This window comes from Hypanus sabinus, chromosome 18 (assembly GCF_030144855.1).
Source record: "Hypanus sabinus isolate sHypSab1 chromosome 18, sHypSab1.hap1, whole genome shotgun sequence".
In the NCBI taxonomy this organism is placed as follows: domain Eukaryota; kingdom Metazoa; phylum Chordata; class Chondrichthyes; order Myliobatiformes; family Dasyatidae; genus Hypanus; species Hypanus sabinus.
The window spans coordinates 19,639,183-19,656,692 of NC_082723.1; the positions used below are offsets into that span (position 1 = coordinate 19,639,183).

The 17,510-nt window shown below is 40.3% G+C and overlaps 1 protein-coding gene across 3 annotated transcripts in view; it reads right to left on the reverse strand.

Moving 5' to 3' along the window:
• The window catches only part of ddx31 (DEAD (Asp-Glu-Ala-Asp) box polypeptide 31), a 132,661-nt gene that overhangs the window by 111,618 nt on the left and 3,533 nt on the right, over positions 1 to 17,510 (reverse strand). For all 3 annotated transcript variants that reach the window (XM_059993795.1, XM_059993794.1, XM_059993796.1), the window contains exons 2-6: positions 15,293 to 15,558; positions 10,696 to 10,774; positions 9,373 to 9,416; positions 8,666 to 8,736; positions 6,091 to 6,155 (exon numbers count right to left, since the gene is read on the reverse strand). In XM_059993795.1, the coding sequence (XP_059849778.1) occupies positions 6,091 to 6,155; positions 8,666 to 8,736; positions 9,373 to 9,416; positions 10,696 to 10,774; positions 15,293 to 15,558 (525 nt within the window). The remainder of the gene's footprint in view (positions 1 to 6,090; positions 6,156 to 8,665; positions 8,737 to 9,372; positions 9,417 to 10,695; positions 10,775 to 15,292; positions 15,559 to 17,510) is intronic.

The following is a 17,510-nucleotide window of genomic DNA, read 5'->3' on the forward strand; positions in this document are numbered from 1 at the left end:
AAAAATTCCAATCTCATCCATCAATTGTGGGATCATTTAGCTGTAATTATTACACTACATTCAACTCGCAAGTAGTCCTGCACTGCACTTTCACTGGCTAGCACTTTATTACTTTGAAGTCTGCTTGGTGATGTATCTAGCATGTTCTTCTGCACTCCTCAGTGAGCCAAGGCTTATTCTCTATTTCGATAGTAATGGAAGAATGAGGAATATGCTGGAACACGTGGGCACAGATTGTGGTATTGAATATTTCTGCTGCTAATGATAGTTCTTTGAGCTAATGTCATACAATATGATTGAAAGGTGAAGATGGGACTTTGTCTCCACAAGGACATCTTAGACAGGTCAATCTACCACTGGCAGATACACAAGGGCAAGATCAAGTAGGCTTCTCTCACATTTTGGTTCACTTCAGATTCCATCCGTCAGCAACATCCTTTAGGACTTGGCATGCTCAGTCTGTGATGGTGCTTGGTGACTATTGTTGAAGTGTCCCACCCAGAGTACAGTCTGTATCCTTGCTACTTTAAGTGGTTTTTGGTTTAACATGGAGGAGGATAGGTTCATCAGCTGAGGAATGACATAGGAAATGATCAGAAGACTACTTTCTGGTCCATAACTTATTTTGTACAACGCAACTTCATTGAGGCTAGAGTCAATCTTGAGGACAACAAGGACTACTCCTTCTTATCAGTACACTATTGTCTACCTTTGGTGGATCTATCCTGATGGGACAAGCTGAGTAAGAGGTTTGCAAATGTGAAATCTGGCGCAATCAGAATCAAGACTTTGCAGGACGTTGCTTGATCACTTTCTGTGACAATTCTCCCACAGTAGACATTAGATGCCAGAGGTTTGCGAGGATTTTGTAAAGTTGACAGGGCTGGGAGCAACTTAATAACAATGGGATTTGGCAAGCCAGGTGATCTATTCAATTTTATTTATTTGAACATACTGGTAGTGCTACAACTGAGCTAGACATATGGTTTGGATCTAGAGTTACTTGTAGGTAGGGTGATCTGAAGGACATCAGGGAACTAGAGGGACACTTACAACAAACCAGCAATTTTCACTAAATACTTTATAAAATGAAATGCTCAGTAATCCAAAAAGTATTAACACATCAATTATGTTTTATCATCATTTACTCTATCAGGTCTCTTTACTATATTCATGAGACCAGCTCTAATTCATTGATATTAGACTCTGGGAATATATCAATTTTAATTATATAGAGAATGGAAAAATGCAGTTTCTTTCAAATGTTTTCTATATATATGGAAAAATATGTAGCTTATTAAAATAAATATTTACATGAGATGAATACTCTGCAGTGGATGATCTCCCCACTCATAAAAACACAGCAACAGAAAGATCTACTCTTCAAAACATAATAAGTAAATTTAATTTAATAAGCAATACATTGCTACATGAAATGCAGGAAGGAACAAATAATTATAAACTTCAAAGCTGAAGCAGTATAGCTTGGTTAAAGTTTCAAGCTATTTTATTATTTCAACAATTCAGCTTGTCACATCAACTCTCAAACACGTCTGTCAGCTTTTACTGCCTCACACCAGTATAGCAGCTTCATTAAATTACAAGAATGACATATGATATATAAAAAAAACAGCTCAAAGTTTGGGCTTTGTGGTTAGAGAATTATCATCTTGGAATTTGAAGCCAGATTACTGCAGTGTATAGAAAATTTCAATAGCTGTATGGGAGCTTAGTATTTGTTTCATGTTTGCTCTTCTCAAATTCAATTATAATTACAGCAGGATCTGGTTAATCTTTTTCACTTCTGTGCACAGATCCATAACAATGAGAATATTGTCCTTTTAATGCTAGCAATTGTACTGTATAATCATACAAAGATGTTTGCTTGTCATGGTGTGAATGGGCAATCTGGCCCTAAATGTAGGGCTATAATTAAGAAATGTATTGACAGGACCAAAATTGGCAATGTCGATGACAGAGAGGAAGATGGATCAATGCTGCATGAGATTGCACTGAATTGGTTAAGTAGGCACAAATTTAATAAATAGAATTTAAGTTAACTTAATGCATTTGGGAGGTAACCAACCCAAGGGAATTCCCAATTGTACCGTATAGCCTACGGTAAACGGGGACTACTTTATGTTTTAGTAACACGTCGTTGAATGTGCTATTAGGTGCATATTCAGCGCGCGCTATTAGGTGCGTATTGACCTGTACGTGTGTGTTAAAGTTCTGTTTCTGCCAGTAAAGAACCATGAAACTTAGCTCCCGTCTCCAGCGTTTTTATTAATAGCATTGTTGTGTAACCAGGCCACATACACAACAAATTAATGATGAGGTTAAAGAACCTACATTATATTGGAATGCCATGTTCTAATTGATGATAACACTCGGAATAAGAGCGCAAGGAACAAGCCAAGGAGAGGGAGAAGGAGGCAGAGCGAGGCCGCGAGTCTGAAAGGAAGCGGGAGCACAGCCGGAGTCCGGAATGTTGGGAGACCAAGAGACACAGTCGGAGCTGCAGCACGTCCAGCCAAGACCACAGCCGGCGCTGACCCCCAGGGACTGAGGGTCTGCCTGCCCCAGCAGGGAGATAAAAAGGAGCGACACACACACACACATCTAGATGGAGTGTGCTCGTGCCGCTAGCAAGAAGGACACGCGAGTCAAAAAGGAAAATAAAATAACAAAAGTGGTGATGATTGGAACCATTACAGCATTTGATAGTGGCATTGAAGACTGGGCAACTTACATTGAAAGAGTGGAGCTATATTGTGAGGTTAATGGTGTTAAAGATGAAAAGAAACCCAGCGTCTAACTCAGTATTCTGGGAGCAAAAAACATATGGGCTGCTACGGAGCTTGTTAACCCCTGAAAAGCCAGCTGACAAAACATTCAAACAAATAGTAGACACTCTCCAACAGCATTTAAAACCCCAACCACTGGTCATTGCTGAAAGATTTAAATTTCACAATTGGAATCAGCACAAAAATGAAAGCATTTCTGAATATTGTGCTGAATTGCACAAATTATCATAACATTGTCAATTTGGAGCTGGTCTATCGGTCGCATTGAGAGACAGGTCAGTGTGTGGCATGCACTGTAAACCACACAGAAGCTGCTCCTGGGTGAAAAAGACCTTACATTAGAGAAGGCGCTGAACATTGCAATATCAATGGAAACAGAAGCATGGGGTACTTCAGAGATACAACAAAAATCTCTGGAATATGCTATGAATAAAATGTCACTGAACAAAAATGATGGAAAGAAATGTTACCGTTATGGGAACATGTCACATGACCCTGATGACTGTTGATTTAAAGACAAAGAATGCAGAAACTGTGGCAAACAGGGCCACTTTGGCAGAGTATGCAAAGTGAGTAAACAGCAGAAACAGGACAAAATACAGAGAAACAAGAAACCCCTGGAAGGAAAACACAACAATGTACACAAAATGGAAGAAAGCCGTTCTGAAGAAAACAATTCAGAGGAAAGTGAACTGTCTTGTCTGCAACTTCACAGTGTGAAACAGACAGATGATCGAAGAGTAATAAGGATAACTCCACAAGTGGCAGGCGTGAGACTGAAAATGGAGTTAGACACAGGCTCAGCTTTAACAGTGAACTCTACATGACTACAAACGACTGTTTTCTCACATACCTCTGAAATGAACTACTGCTAAAGACTTACACAGGACAGAAAGTGCGTCCCAAAAGTAAAATTAGTGACAGTGACCTACAGAGACAAAACACAGCAGCTGAACCTCTATGTACTGAAAAATGGAGGACCACCGTTGCTGGGAATGGCTCAGGAAAATCCAGTTGGATTGGCGCACCATCAAGGCATTGGATGTGTCAACAAAGGAGGACAGCTCAGCCAGGAAGATGTCCGCAGCTCTCCTCTCACCCATTGTCGACTATTACAATGATGAGGAGGAGCTAGTCAGTGTTGATGATGGAGACGAACGCAGTATCCGTGGCCGCCACTTGGATGAAGATACGGAGGGTGCAAGGGAGACAGATATTGCCAATAAGCAGGATGATGAAGGCTACTTGGAAGTAAAAGAGCAGAAGTACCAGGAGAAATTGACATCTCTCAAAAGACAGCTACAGCAGTTATAGGAGGGCACTTTGCAGGAGTATCAGAAAAGGATGAAGAAACTAGATCAACTATACAAGGAAGGAATACAAAATGCAGAGCTTGTTCTGCAACTGGAGACAGAACAAGTGGAAAGGAATTATATTAAAGAGAAGAAAGCAGCAGTGAAGAAACTTCAAGATAAAAAGATTGAGTTAGAAAAAAAGAAAAAAATGATTGAGAATGTGAGGCTAACAATGGAACTCACAGGAGATTCTATGGAGGTAAAGCCAATAATGACTAGGAAACTAAGGAGGAGATCTAATGACCCTGTTCCAATTACAGACAAAAGATGAAAACCTGCACCTGCGCAGTTAAATTACTTGTTAACATTTGAACAGATAATGGAAGATCTGAGAACTCTCAATAAGCTTAAATCTCCGAAAAGACCAGCATCTTCATCTTCTCAGCACTCCTGCTGAATCACCAGTGCAAAGATATGAAGCACGAATAGAAGATGGAAAGTTATATTACGATAAGAGATGGTATTATAATGGTCAGGCTATCTATTTGGAATCGAAGGAAAATACAAAGATTGGCTGTGTAATTAGCTCAGCTAGATCAAATGAGATATGGGTCAGGAGGACAAGTGATAGCACAAAGATGCGTATACATCTAGGACAGCTGCAGCGCAGTCTTCATTATATGGAGGTGATCTGCTGCCTAGAACTCTTAACAAGTTGGAGGCTTAACTCCCTATGCTCAGAGATCAACTTTTCATGACTTTTATATGGAAATCTGTATTAAAACAAACACATTTATTATCCTGAGAGACAGAGAAGACCCCCCCCCCCCCCCAAGAGACGAGTGATAAATGGGTCTTCTTCTCCGTGGATTGTCACCTTGTCATGGTGGAGAAGCTTGTGTGGTCCTGAGAGCCCAAGAATGATGCTGTCTGGAGCTATGCTCCTGGTAGGGTCACCCATGGCGGTAAGGTCGAGGGTGAGGTCCCTGACGAAAACAATCCAACCAAGACCTCAACGGTGGAACAGGCGGATGAAGTTACTTCAAACTCAACAGTTGTGAAGGTGGATGAAGGCTGCAACAAATCCATCAGCTCCAATCATCGTGGTTTCCATGCCATTGGAATCAGTTGGTTGATTTTTGAAGTATTGTGTGTTTCTTGGAGTGCAACATCAAGTATACATTAAACAAATACACGCACAGGCATCTTTGTGCTATTAGGTGCATATTGAGCATGTGCTATTAGGCACGTATTGATCTGTACGTGTGTGTTAAAGTTCGGTTTCTGCCAGTAAAGAACCATGAAACTTAGCACCTATCTCCAGCGTTTTTATTAATAGCATTGTTGTGTAACCACGCCACATACACAACACCAACAAAAGAAAGGATACCAAGAAGTATAAAGGGATCTTAGAATGCATAACCACAGACTGCTGAAGGTGGCAGGAAAGGTCAATGTCCTGGTTAAGAAAACATACAAGATTATTGCTGAAAGTACAGATCACAAGAGGAAGGGGATAAAACTTATGTCATCAGACTACAGAATTATAGTTTTGGGGGCAAGCTGGTTAGCCAATGGTAGGTTTCAATGGAACAAAGGAGATTTGTGGGCAAGTTTGATTTGGGGGTAAATTTAATTGGGGTGTAAAATTATGACAGACTTAGACAAGATAAATGGGGCATAGGATTGGAAAGTAGTAGGATTGTAAGCAACCTAGGAAATATTATTCCATGCAATAGGAAGTGGAACTTGTGACATGAAAAGATAACATATTGCCTGTAACACCAACATCCCAAATAAGAAAAATAAAAGAAATGTTAGCATTATTTTGCCTGTTCATGTGTTTTACTTCCAGAATGTTAGCAGTTACAGACGTGATCTGTCAACCAACAAAGATGTAGTAAATCTCAGATATAAAAGTGTAGGTACCATATAAAATTTAAAGATCACTCAAATATTCAATGATGATTTGTTAAAGGATAACTTACTTGTATTTTAGGTTGAACAGACTGCAAAGACTGGACCAGAGGAACACCATATGCTAATGTTTTACCTGGATACAAACAACAAAATGTGTCTGGGCAAACAAGCCTTGTTTTACCATACACTCCCAACCACTAAACCCAACTTCCTCAACCTCACAAAATTAAACTCTTTCCAATTATCATCTACGTACTAATTTATGTATCGATTCAACCCAATAACCTTTGCAAAACAAAATATTTCAACACAAAGAAATACACAAGGAGGTTAATTGATATTTTTTGTTAGTCTTTCATGATTTACTAGGACTTCTGAGCAAGAGCTCAGCTTATATAGTTATGCAATGCTCCCCAATTCAGCACAACCCCCAGGAAGAGAAATATTACCAACAAATTGTCAGGGTATTCAATAAAAGATATGCACATGAAATGGTCTATCAAAAATATAGATAGTATTGTCAGCAGCAAGCATGCTAAATGTCACTAGAATATACTTCGAAAATATAGTCCCAAGCAGCAAGTTAAAAGTGGAACTTGTGCAATATTACAGGCTGCTTATAACACCACTTTGTAGTCATTCATGATTAATTTAATAAGTTTGAAGCACCAAATTATATGAATTATGATTGATTAACCTGTTGTGCACTAATGAGAACTTCCTGTGTCAGACTAGTATCACTGCTGAATCTCCTTGTAAACTTCATCTATCACCTTAACACACAGGCAATCATATTTTTCTTTCTGGGGGTTGTGCTGAATTGGGGAACATTGCATAACTATATAAGCTGAGCTCTTGCTCAGAAGTCCTAGTAAATTATGAAAGACTAACAAAAAATATCAATTAACCTCCTTGTGTATTTCTTTGCGTTGAAATACTTAATTAATTAATCATACATTAGTTCACAATGTATCTCTTCACAGGAGATCAGTTGTGAATTAATTGCTAGTTTTGACACAGAAATGATACATTAGAAATATTGCTTCATAATAATCAATTCAGTGTCATGCCAAAGAGAGACAACCAGTGAGGCAATAAAGTTCAGCTCTTTTTACAGCATCTCTATAACACTCTCAGTCCAAACAAAACAATCTTTCATTTCTTTAGCATTCTTGATTTCTCCCTTTATTTCAGTTTATAGCACATAGCTGTTATTGAAGCTTACTGACAAGAAATTTGATGAAGTAGTGGATTCTGAGGACGGTTGTCAAAGGATACTGCAGAATATAGATCAGCTGAAAATGTGAGCAAAGAAATGGCAGATGGAAGTTTAGCTAGAAAATATGAGATGTTGCATTTGGGAGGTCAAATGCAGAAGAAAGTACATAGTAAATGGCAGAACCATTAGGAGCATTGATGTACAGAGGCATCTTGGGGTGCAAGTTCATAGCTCCCTGAAGATGGCACACAAGTGGATAGGATGGTAAAGAAGGCATCATCATCATGAGTCATGTTTTATGATGTGGATGATCATGATTGTCCTTGGCAAATTATTCTACAGAAGTGGTTTGCCATCTCCTTCTTCTGGGTAGTGTCTTTACAAGATGGGTGAACCCAGTCATTATCAATACTCTTCAAAGATTGTCTGTCTCTTGTCAGTGGTTGCATTACCAGGACTTGTGATATGCACCACCTGCTCCTATGGCTTCACGTGATCTTGATCGGGAGTTGGGGGTGGGGTTCAGGAGTTACACCTTGCTCAAGGATGACCTGCAGGCTAGTGGAGGGAAGGAAGGCCTTACACTTCCTTTGGTAGAGAAGCATCTCCACTCGGTCACCCACAAAGGCATACAGCGTGAAATCAGGAAGTCACAGGGTAGCAGTATAAAACTTTAGCTACATTTGGAGTACAGTGCTCAGTTCTTGTGACCACATCTTAGGCAGGATGAGAAGGCTTTTAAGTGCATGCAGAAGAGGTTGACCAGGATGTCATCTGGATTAGAGTGTATTAGCTACAAGGATTATCAAACTTGGATGATTTCCTCTGAAATGTCAGAGATTAAGGTGCAACCTGACAAAAGTACATAAAATTATAATGAGATGTAGATAAAGTAAATAGAGTTTTTTTGTAGGGTAGAAATGTAAAATATTTCAGGCATAGCTTTAAAGTGAGGAGAAAGCTTTCTTTCTTAAATAGAGAATGGTAGGTGTATTGTGTGTGCTACTGGAGAATGGGGAAGATGATAAAAACATGTACAATGGCATGGTAGGTATTTAGGCAAGCACATGAACAGGCAGGCAGATGAGATTAGTCAGACATAAAGTAGAATTAGGCCATTTGGCCCATCAACTCTGCTGCACCATTTGATTATTATCCCTCTCAACCCCATTCTACTATGTTCTCTCTGCAACCTTTGATGCCCTTATTAGTCAAGAACCTAACAACTTCTGGTTTAAACATTTCCCAAAGACCTGACCTCTATAGCTGTCTGTGGGAATGAATTTCAGATTCACCACCTTCTGGCTATAGAAATTCCTCCATCAGTAGGCTGAAGATACATTCCTGCACTATATTGTTCTATGTTCTTTATTCAACTTCTATTGCCATGTAATAAAACAAAATACATATATTATACTACATACCTGAGCCAGTTTGTGACTGTATCAGGGCATCCTCCCCATTAAGCAGTACAGGAATTGCTTGCTTCTGGATGCTTCAAGAATAGAACACATTGATTATGACAGAAAGCCCAGAACAAATAGTACACAAATAATCAATTTAATACCCAGGGTCATTGAAGTTAGACAGAGAGATGAGAAAAGAAAATATTGTAAAAACTAAACATCCGAACGAAAATCAGAAAATGTTTTGAAACACAGCTTTTAATCCTGACAAGACTGTCGTTAAGCATTTCTTTAGGTTTTAAATAAGTTCAGAAAACTTTTGCAATTTAGAAGCATCTAATGAAGTGAACGAAATGTTTGAAACAGTGAGCAATTAACATTGGTTCAAGTTATAGTTGAAACGTTCTCGCCAATACAGAATAACTGATCATGTAAGTTTGTGTCGATATCTACACAGATCTAATAAAAATCTTGTCTGACATTATTAGTGAGACTTTGACCAAGACAAAGTCAATAATAAAAACAGAAAGTGCTGGAGGCATCCACTATGGCAAGAACACTTAACTTTCCAGATTGAGAACTTTTTAAAAAGAGTGCCTCTAGTTAGAAATAAAACAAAACCACCCAAACATGATACTGAATTAACCCATTTGTTTGTCAACTGAAGGGATCAAGCATGGTTAAAAACAGAAAGAGTTGGAGTTATGGAGAAATCTGCTGCTTACCTGGTCATGGTAGAAACTTTCAGGACATCACTGAGTGTGGAGACCTGAATAATAAAGTAGAAAACGTGTCCTTGACCAAAAGGGAAGATGATTTCACCCCACCCACCCCCACAGAGTACTGGAACTTTGAAAACTTACTCATTAATGAACTGCTCTGACGGAAGACCAGTTTTAAAGAGAAGTTCACCAGTCTGCCATATTACCATGCCAGATGTTTACTTTCATATTGAACAAAGTTAAAGCTTAAATTTTTAGTATGAACTGATGAAAAAGCTTTTCTAAAAGTCCACCTGCAATTAGCTTTTTTTCCTCTCAATAAGTGACAACCATTGTGAGAACAAAGGTCTAGGTAGAGTGGTCATGCAAAGGATGGGAGAGTCCAGACCGGAGGGCACAGCCTCAGAATACAAGGATATCCCTTTAGAACAGAGAGGAGGAGGAATTATTTCAGCTAGAAAAGTGGTGAATCTGTGGAATTCATTGCTGCAGACTGTGGAGGCCAAGTCGTTGGATATATTTAAAGCAGAGTTTGATAGGTTCTTGATTAGTCAGGGTGTAAAGGGTTATGGGGAGAAGGTATGAGAATGAGGTTAGGATGAAAAAATAGTCAGTGATTGAATGGCAGAGCAGACCCAATGGACCCAACAGCCTAATTTTGCTCCTTTGCCTTTGGCCTATACGATACTTACAGTGACAATAAATGTCCATCATGCAGAGCACATTTCTGTTCATTTTGTTTTAAGAATCTCAACGTGTGCCTTTCAAAATAACTATTAGATGTACTTGCATGATGCACAGGTGTTTTACATGACACTGGTGACTTGGAGAAAAAGGCTGGAAAAGGACAATAGTGGATGAAAATGGGATAAAACAAAACAGTTTCAAATAATGTAAAAGAACATTTATTGAAGAAATAATTTATTACTGTTTTGATTTAGCTATGCTTCACGATGACAAGTTTTGCATTGTAAACACAAACTGCACTGCAGATGCTGTGGTCAAGTTTTGCATTTCTATTGGTAAAGAAAATACATAGTTTTAATAAAAAGTAATAAATGAAAAGAACACTCCCAAACTGAACAAAACTATAAAACTGAAAAAAAATCAAATCCAGGCTTAGGATGAAACTGACATCAAAATTATATTTGATTCCTCTTCACTGGAATTGTGAACTGTAACCTCTAAATCTGCATTGCAGTTGCTCGCATAGATCCAGTGCCAATTGATTAATTTCCCAAACAGATAACAAATAGTTTAATTTTGGTCCCTTGCTACACTAATGATGACAGATAAATTAAAAAGCAGGAGAATCCTCTTACTGACCAGATGTGGGTGGAGCTCAACAACTTCCTTGAAATGGTTTGTCGTAAAAATAGATTCTTTTAATGTTTTCACTGTCTGCCTTAAAACATAAACAAGGAGAAAAATCAGAAAACTTGTAAAATATGATATCCACACAATGGTCTTCAAAAGCAAATGACTGCCAATCATAAACACAAGATATTCTGCACATGATGGAAATCCACTGTAATACATACATAATGCTGGAGGAACTCAGCGAGTCAGACTGCATCTTTGGAAAGGAATAAGCAGTCAATGTTTTGAGCCGAGACCCTTCTTCAGGACTGTATTCCTTTCTGTGATTGCCAATGTTGGTTTTAAACCATCTAATTTAGTTTATTTTCTGAATTTTCTATTTTGTATCAGAACCAGCCAATTCTGCCAGAAGCTTTCTATCTATAAGATTAACTCCTTTTTTTCTCTTCCTACAGATGCAGCAAGATATACTGGGCACTTGCAGCTCTGTACATCTAATTTCAGCAACAGTTCTAACCTGCATGTCATAGCTTTAATGTATCAACTTGTGCTCATTCCCACACTCTCTAAGCCCTCAAGAATTTCACCAAACAGGTCACTTGGGCAACCTTGGCTTCAGCCCACCACAAATATTGTCTTCGCATCCTAAATACTTTACCCACCCTTCGTGCAACTTAAAACTAATTGTTTTCCCTCTCACTGTGCCCCAAAGTCAAAATCAAAATAAAGTCTATCAATCTATGTTTATGTTACCATATAATACCTTAAAATTAATTTTTTTGCAGGCATTTTCAGGAATATTTAAAAAATGTAGAATTTACAAAAATACTATAAACAAAAACTGACGTGATGAATGTGCATAAGTTATACAAATAAAAAAATATAGTATTTAAAACATGAGATGTAAAGAGACCTGGAACGTGTGTCTGTAGGTTGTAGAATCAGTTCAGTGCTGTGATGAGTTAAGTTATCCATGCTGGTTCAGGAATCTGATGGTTGTAGGGCAATAATGTTCCTGTACCTGCACATGTGGGATTTAAGGCTCTTCCTGCTCGATAGCGGTAGTAAAAAAAAATAGACAAAATGGGAGTCTTTGATGATGGACGCTGCATACTTGTGGTAAATATGTAAATATGCCCAATGGTGGGGCGTGTTTTGCTAGTGGAGGACTGGACTGTATCCACCACTTTGTTGATTTTTCCGTACCTGGGCATTGGTGTTGTCATACCTAACTGTGATGCAACCAGTTCGGACGGCTCTTCAATCATGAACTTGGCCTCTCTCCGTAGATACTGCCTGACCTGTTGAATGCTTCCAACAGATTCTGCTTTTATTTTAGATTGGCAGACCTCATAACATTTGTGTTGAAATTGTTTTCACAAGGACAGCTAAATGAAACAATGTTCCTCCAGACCCAAGGTGCAAAACACAATCCATACAGTCACACACACCACATATAGATACGATGCAGCTCATACAGTCACAGAATAATTTTAGCACAAATCCGAGTGGCGGGGCCTGAAGATCGATGGTGCATTGGATGTTGTTCTGGAGCCACGTTTCTGCAAGAGGAAGTATGCAGCAGTTCCTCATCTCATTAGGTGACAGCAAATCAGCTTGTCTCGTGCTGTGTCAACCGGACGCAATCCAGCTTATGTTCCAAAGAGCAAACCCTGGATACTAACAACGATTGGAGGGGTCAGCCCCAACCCAGCACAGATTCTAGTGTGCCCATCCCATTTCTGTTTTCTCCCACATCGCCTCTGTTGCCTCCTCCACCTGGTGGCGGTAACAGGCGATGTTGTAGTACGAGGGCTGGTCTGTGCAATAACCAAGGCCACGCAGCCCCCCGCCATCAGTCTCAATGGGCTTGCAGTATTTTACATTACCAATGTCCAACAGGGTGTTGCAGGCAGAAGAAAGTTGTTTAAGACACACATTTGCACCATTTGTTGGACCCGGAGAGTCCGCTGCAACCAAGCCTGCCACCATCTTACCAGAAGTAAAACTCATGTCTCTGTTAAGCACCCACTTCTTTCTATTTTGCCTCATTAGTGTTGTAGTATGTTTTTGCTTTAGATTCTTCTTCCCTCAATTGCCATTTCCTTTGTACTCACTCCCATGTCACTTCAGATAGGCAATGCTCATTGGACTTTCATACATTATAGAGATGGAAGAAAAACATACAAAATCTATCCTTCCTTTTCTTATTCATCTTTGCATCTGCAGCACTGTGCAAATGGCATTGACACATATTGATAGCTCAGGTGCCCAAGACTTTTGCACAGCACTGTAGTAATTTTATATGTTGTGCTGTACTGCTGCCACAAAAAAAACAAATTTCATGACACGTGGGGGATAATAAACTGATTCTGATATGGGTCTCATATGGACTGAGAGTGGGAAGGGGCAAGGAGAGTGGAATCATGGTTGGGTAAAGGAGAAGGAAGAGGGGAGAGCGCGGGAAGCATCAGAGAGAAATTCTGTAATGATTGATAAATCTAATGACCCTACTTGGGGTCTCAGGGCTGGGTGTGTCTGCACCTTCACCACCCCCACCCAACCCTTGGCATTTCTCGTTTTCCACTTGTCTCACAACTATCCCACAATGCTCCAACCTTGCCATTCCCAACATCCTTAGCAAAATTGCTCTCTGCTCCACGTTGACAAACATAGTCTTAGGCAGCCTAGATGCTTATGTGAGAATGCTGTTTTATGGACTACAGTTCAGCATTCAACATCATAATTCCCTCCAGGCCTGACAAGAAGCTCAGCAACCTCGGCCTTCACCCTGCCTTGCGCAGCTGGATCCTGGACTTCCTGTCAGATCGCTGGCAGGTGATAAGAGTGGGCTCCCTCACCTCTGCCCCTCCAATTCTCGACACAGGTGCCCCTCAGGGCTGTGTCCTATACTCTCTGTACACCCATGACCGTGTCACCACCCACAGCTCCAATCTGCTAATTAAATTTACTGATGATACTACACTAATTGGCCTGATCTCAAATAATAATCAGGTAGCCTACAGAGAAGAAGTTATCACCCCTACACAGTGGTTTCAAGAAAACAACCTCTCCCTCAATGTCACAAAAACAAAGGAGCTGTTGTGGACTACAGGAGGAATGAAGACAGGCTAACCCCTATTGACATCAATAGATCTGGGGTTAAGAGGGTGAACAGCTTTAAACATCACCAAGGATCTCAAGTAGTCTGTGCTTACCAGCTGTGTGGTGAAAAAAGTACAACAGCGCCTCTTTCACCTCAGACAGTTGAAGAAGTTTGATAAGGGCCCTCAAATCCTGAGAACTTTCTACATGGGCACAATTGAGAGCATCCTCACTGGTGGCATCACTGCCTGGTATGGGAACTGTACTTCCCTCAATCGCAGGACTCTGCAGAGAGTGGTGTGGACAGCCCAGCACATCTGTAGATGTGAACTTCCCACTATTCAGGAAATTTACAAAGACAGGTGTGTAGAAAGGTGCCCGAAGGATCATTGGTGACCCGAGTCACCCCAACCACAAACTGTTCCAGCTGCTATCATCTGGGAAACGGTACCGCAGCATAAAAGCCAGGACCAACAGGCTCTGGGACACCAGGCCATCAGACTGATTAATTCATGATGATACAATTGTATTTCCATGTTATATTGACTGCCCTGTTGTACATACTATTGATTATAAATTACTATAAATTGCACATTACACATTAAGATGGAGACGGAACGTAAAGATTTTTACTCGTCATGTATATGAAGGATGTAAGTAATAAAGTCAATTCAATTTGATATACATAACTGGTTGTAGACTTTTTGGCCATTGGGGAATCATAATCAAACAGGACCCTGATCTCTCCTATTCCTGTTTCCTCCGGCTAACTCCATGTTCCTTCCAGGAAAAACCTAGTTGCTGATCAGATAACATTACTACTGAAAATCCAGAGCAGGCCTTGTAATTTGTAATGCTGAGGCCTTACAAGACAGACCATATTTAGAGTATTGTAAGCAGTTTTGGGCCCTATATTTATGGCAGGATACGCTACCATTGGAAAGGATCCCCAGGAGTCTTCCAAGAATTGTGCCAGGAACGAAAGGGTTAATGTATGATGAGAGTCTGATTGCTCTGGGCCTGTACTGGTCTCATTGAAACTTATCAAATATTGAAAGGCCTAGGTATGGTGGATGTGGAATGGATATTCCCAATAATGGGGGAGTCTAGGACCTGAGGACAGAACCTCAGAATACAAGAATATCCCTTAGGAACATAGATGAGGAGGAATGTCTTTAGCTCAAGGGTGGTAATCTGTGGAATTTATTGCTACCGACGGCTGCGAAGGCTGACATTGGGTATATTTAAAGCAGAGCTTAAGAGGTTCTTGATTAGCAAGGATGTCAAAGGTTATGGGGTGAAGGCAAGAGAAAGGGGGGGATAACAAGTTAGCCATGGTTGAATGGCATAGCAGACTTGATAGGCCGAATGGTCTAATTCTGCTTCTATGTATGGCCTAAAACAGTGAAGAATTGTTGTGTGAATGTGTCCCAAAGAAAGAAAAAAAGCACAGGACAGATTATGTAAAGAAATTTACTGTTTTAACCTCAGCTCTTACTTGTGAATCTCCGGGATCGTGGGGTTGTTTCTAAATAAAGAAGAGGTTTTGATAGGATCCATCATCTTTTGCTCTCCTCTGTCCCCCGGCTCTTCCACTATTTTTCTTTTCTTTGGAGCCAAGCTGGGCACCTGCTCACACTGAGGTCGCTTCTTGGCATTGCTGTGTGTTTTGCTCACTGTATAAGGTGACTGTGTTGTTGCTTTCACAGGAGGGACACTTTTCGAGTTTTCCTGTAATCGATGTTTTCCTCTGCTGGGCTGTGCCTGTGGAGAAAACATCACACCTTAGAAACAAAGTAACACAACAGAAAATGAAAGACTTTGTATTACTGTCACACCATCAGCATTCCTCCCTGCACCCCCGTCAGCACAAATAAACCAATATTATATACACCCTATCCTTGTTAGATGCGTCTTCAGACAATGCGGATTCACAGTTATGTGAGGAACCTATTTCTAGCAATGTCTCCTTATATGCGCCCAAAACTCACAGTTATGCGAGGAGCCCTGCTTTCCCCCAATACAAGTCACGTGCACTCGCCTCACAGTCTTACTGTTGGGATGAGAGGCACCACATTCCCGCCAATACAAGTCAGGTGCGCACGTCTCTCGGTCTCACTCCTGCCAGTTTCGCATTGGTTTTGGCAAGGTGTACACGTGCGAACTTTTGTTGGTTTTACCTACGGTGCAGTGATCTTGTGCTTGAAATATGTAACTGAGCCTCCTTAGCATTTGATGTCACGTCCTGGGCCATCAGCCGAGCGGCAGAGAACCGCTTTAACATTTGAAAAAAATTTGGAAATTATAAACAGCGACATCAGGTAAAGGTAACACAGCTCTGGGACACAACTGCCGGGAACAGAATCTTGCCTTTAAAGTTCTTTTGTTGCTTGACAATGCGCCAGCCCATCCTAAACATTTGGACAGCATTCATCGTAATACAACAGTGTGTTTCCTACTGCCTAACACAACCACTCTGATTCAACCACTCAACCACTCGGCCAAGGTGTGATCCACATTCAAGGCGTTTTTTTTACGGCAAACTATCTCTCAGGTGCTGCAAGCAACAGACGATTTTGAAAATCCTGGGAGTTTACCAACAGTGAGGGAATGGTGGAAGTCGGAACACTTGGCACAAATGGCGATGGACACGGACCCAAGTTTAGAACGAAGTCAACATTTCAGTCGTTCCCTGCCGTCAACCCTTTTTCCCTACAAGCAAATTTATGCTGAAAAACAAAATGCTGCCAAGCAAACAACCCTCAACACTTTCTTCAAACCGGTGTCATCTCCTGCTGCCAGCAGTTCTAAGAGTTCTGTGAGTCTTCCTTCACCCCTTGCTGTGCTTGATGATCCTGACGACCACAACCATCCACCTCCTGGAGCAAACACACCCGCCACTGTTGGTGAGTACTGTACACCCTAGTATGTTAACTTTCTATGATTTATTACATTGAATATTACCTTAAATTGACTAAATATAATATGAATGTTGCCTTATGGTACTGTTTTCGTGTTGTATTAGTATAAAAGTGTGAATAAATTACAGATAAACATATTTAGGAAGCCCGCTGGAACGCATCCCTATTTTCTCCATTTAAATAATTATTCACATTATACGATTTCACATTATGCGCTGACTATGAGGAACATATCCCCCGCATATAACAAGGATAGGGTGTACTTTTTATTGATTTATTATTTTAATTAACAGCATAACTACAAGTTAAACATTTAGGGCTGCACAATTATCTTTGGATAGATTTGGTGTTGCTTCCAACAGCATGCCCCTTGATATTCTTCAAAGCACCTAGTTCAGTCCCCTCGATTGATAGCAATAGATAGACTGGGCCATCAAGTCACTGGTGGTGGAGTAGAATTCACATAAGTTTAGTATTAGGTTCCTCCAAAGCATTGTCCTGTCCACTGACTACTTACATCACAGAAATCATCCTTCAACTCAAGTGAATGTACAATATGTCCCAAATCTCATGCATGCCCCATCTTCCTAGTGTCACGTGCTTTCATTCATTACTCTAGACCAGCCATTTTTTTTATACCACAGACCCCTATCATTAGCCAAGGGGTCCATAGATCCCAAGTTGGGAACACTTGATCAAGTGAACTTTTCCCACTTCTTTCCATGCAATTTCCCAATCCCAGCATTTCCAAAATGACCCAGTGGTTCCACCTTGACATGTCTGACCATAACTTCA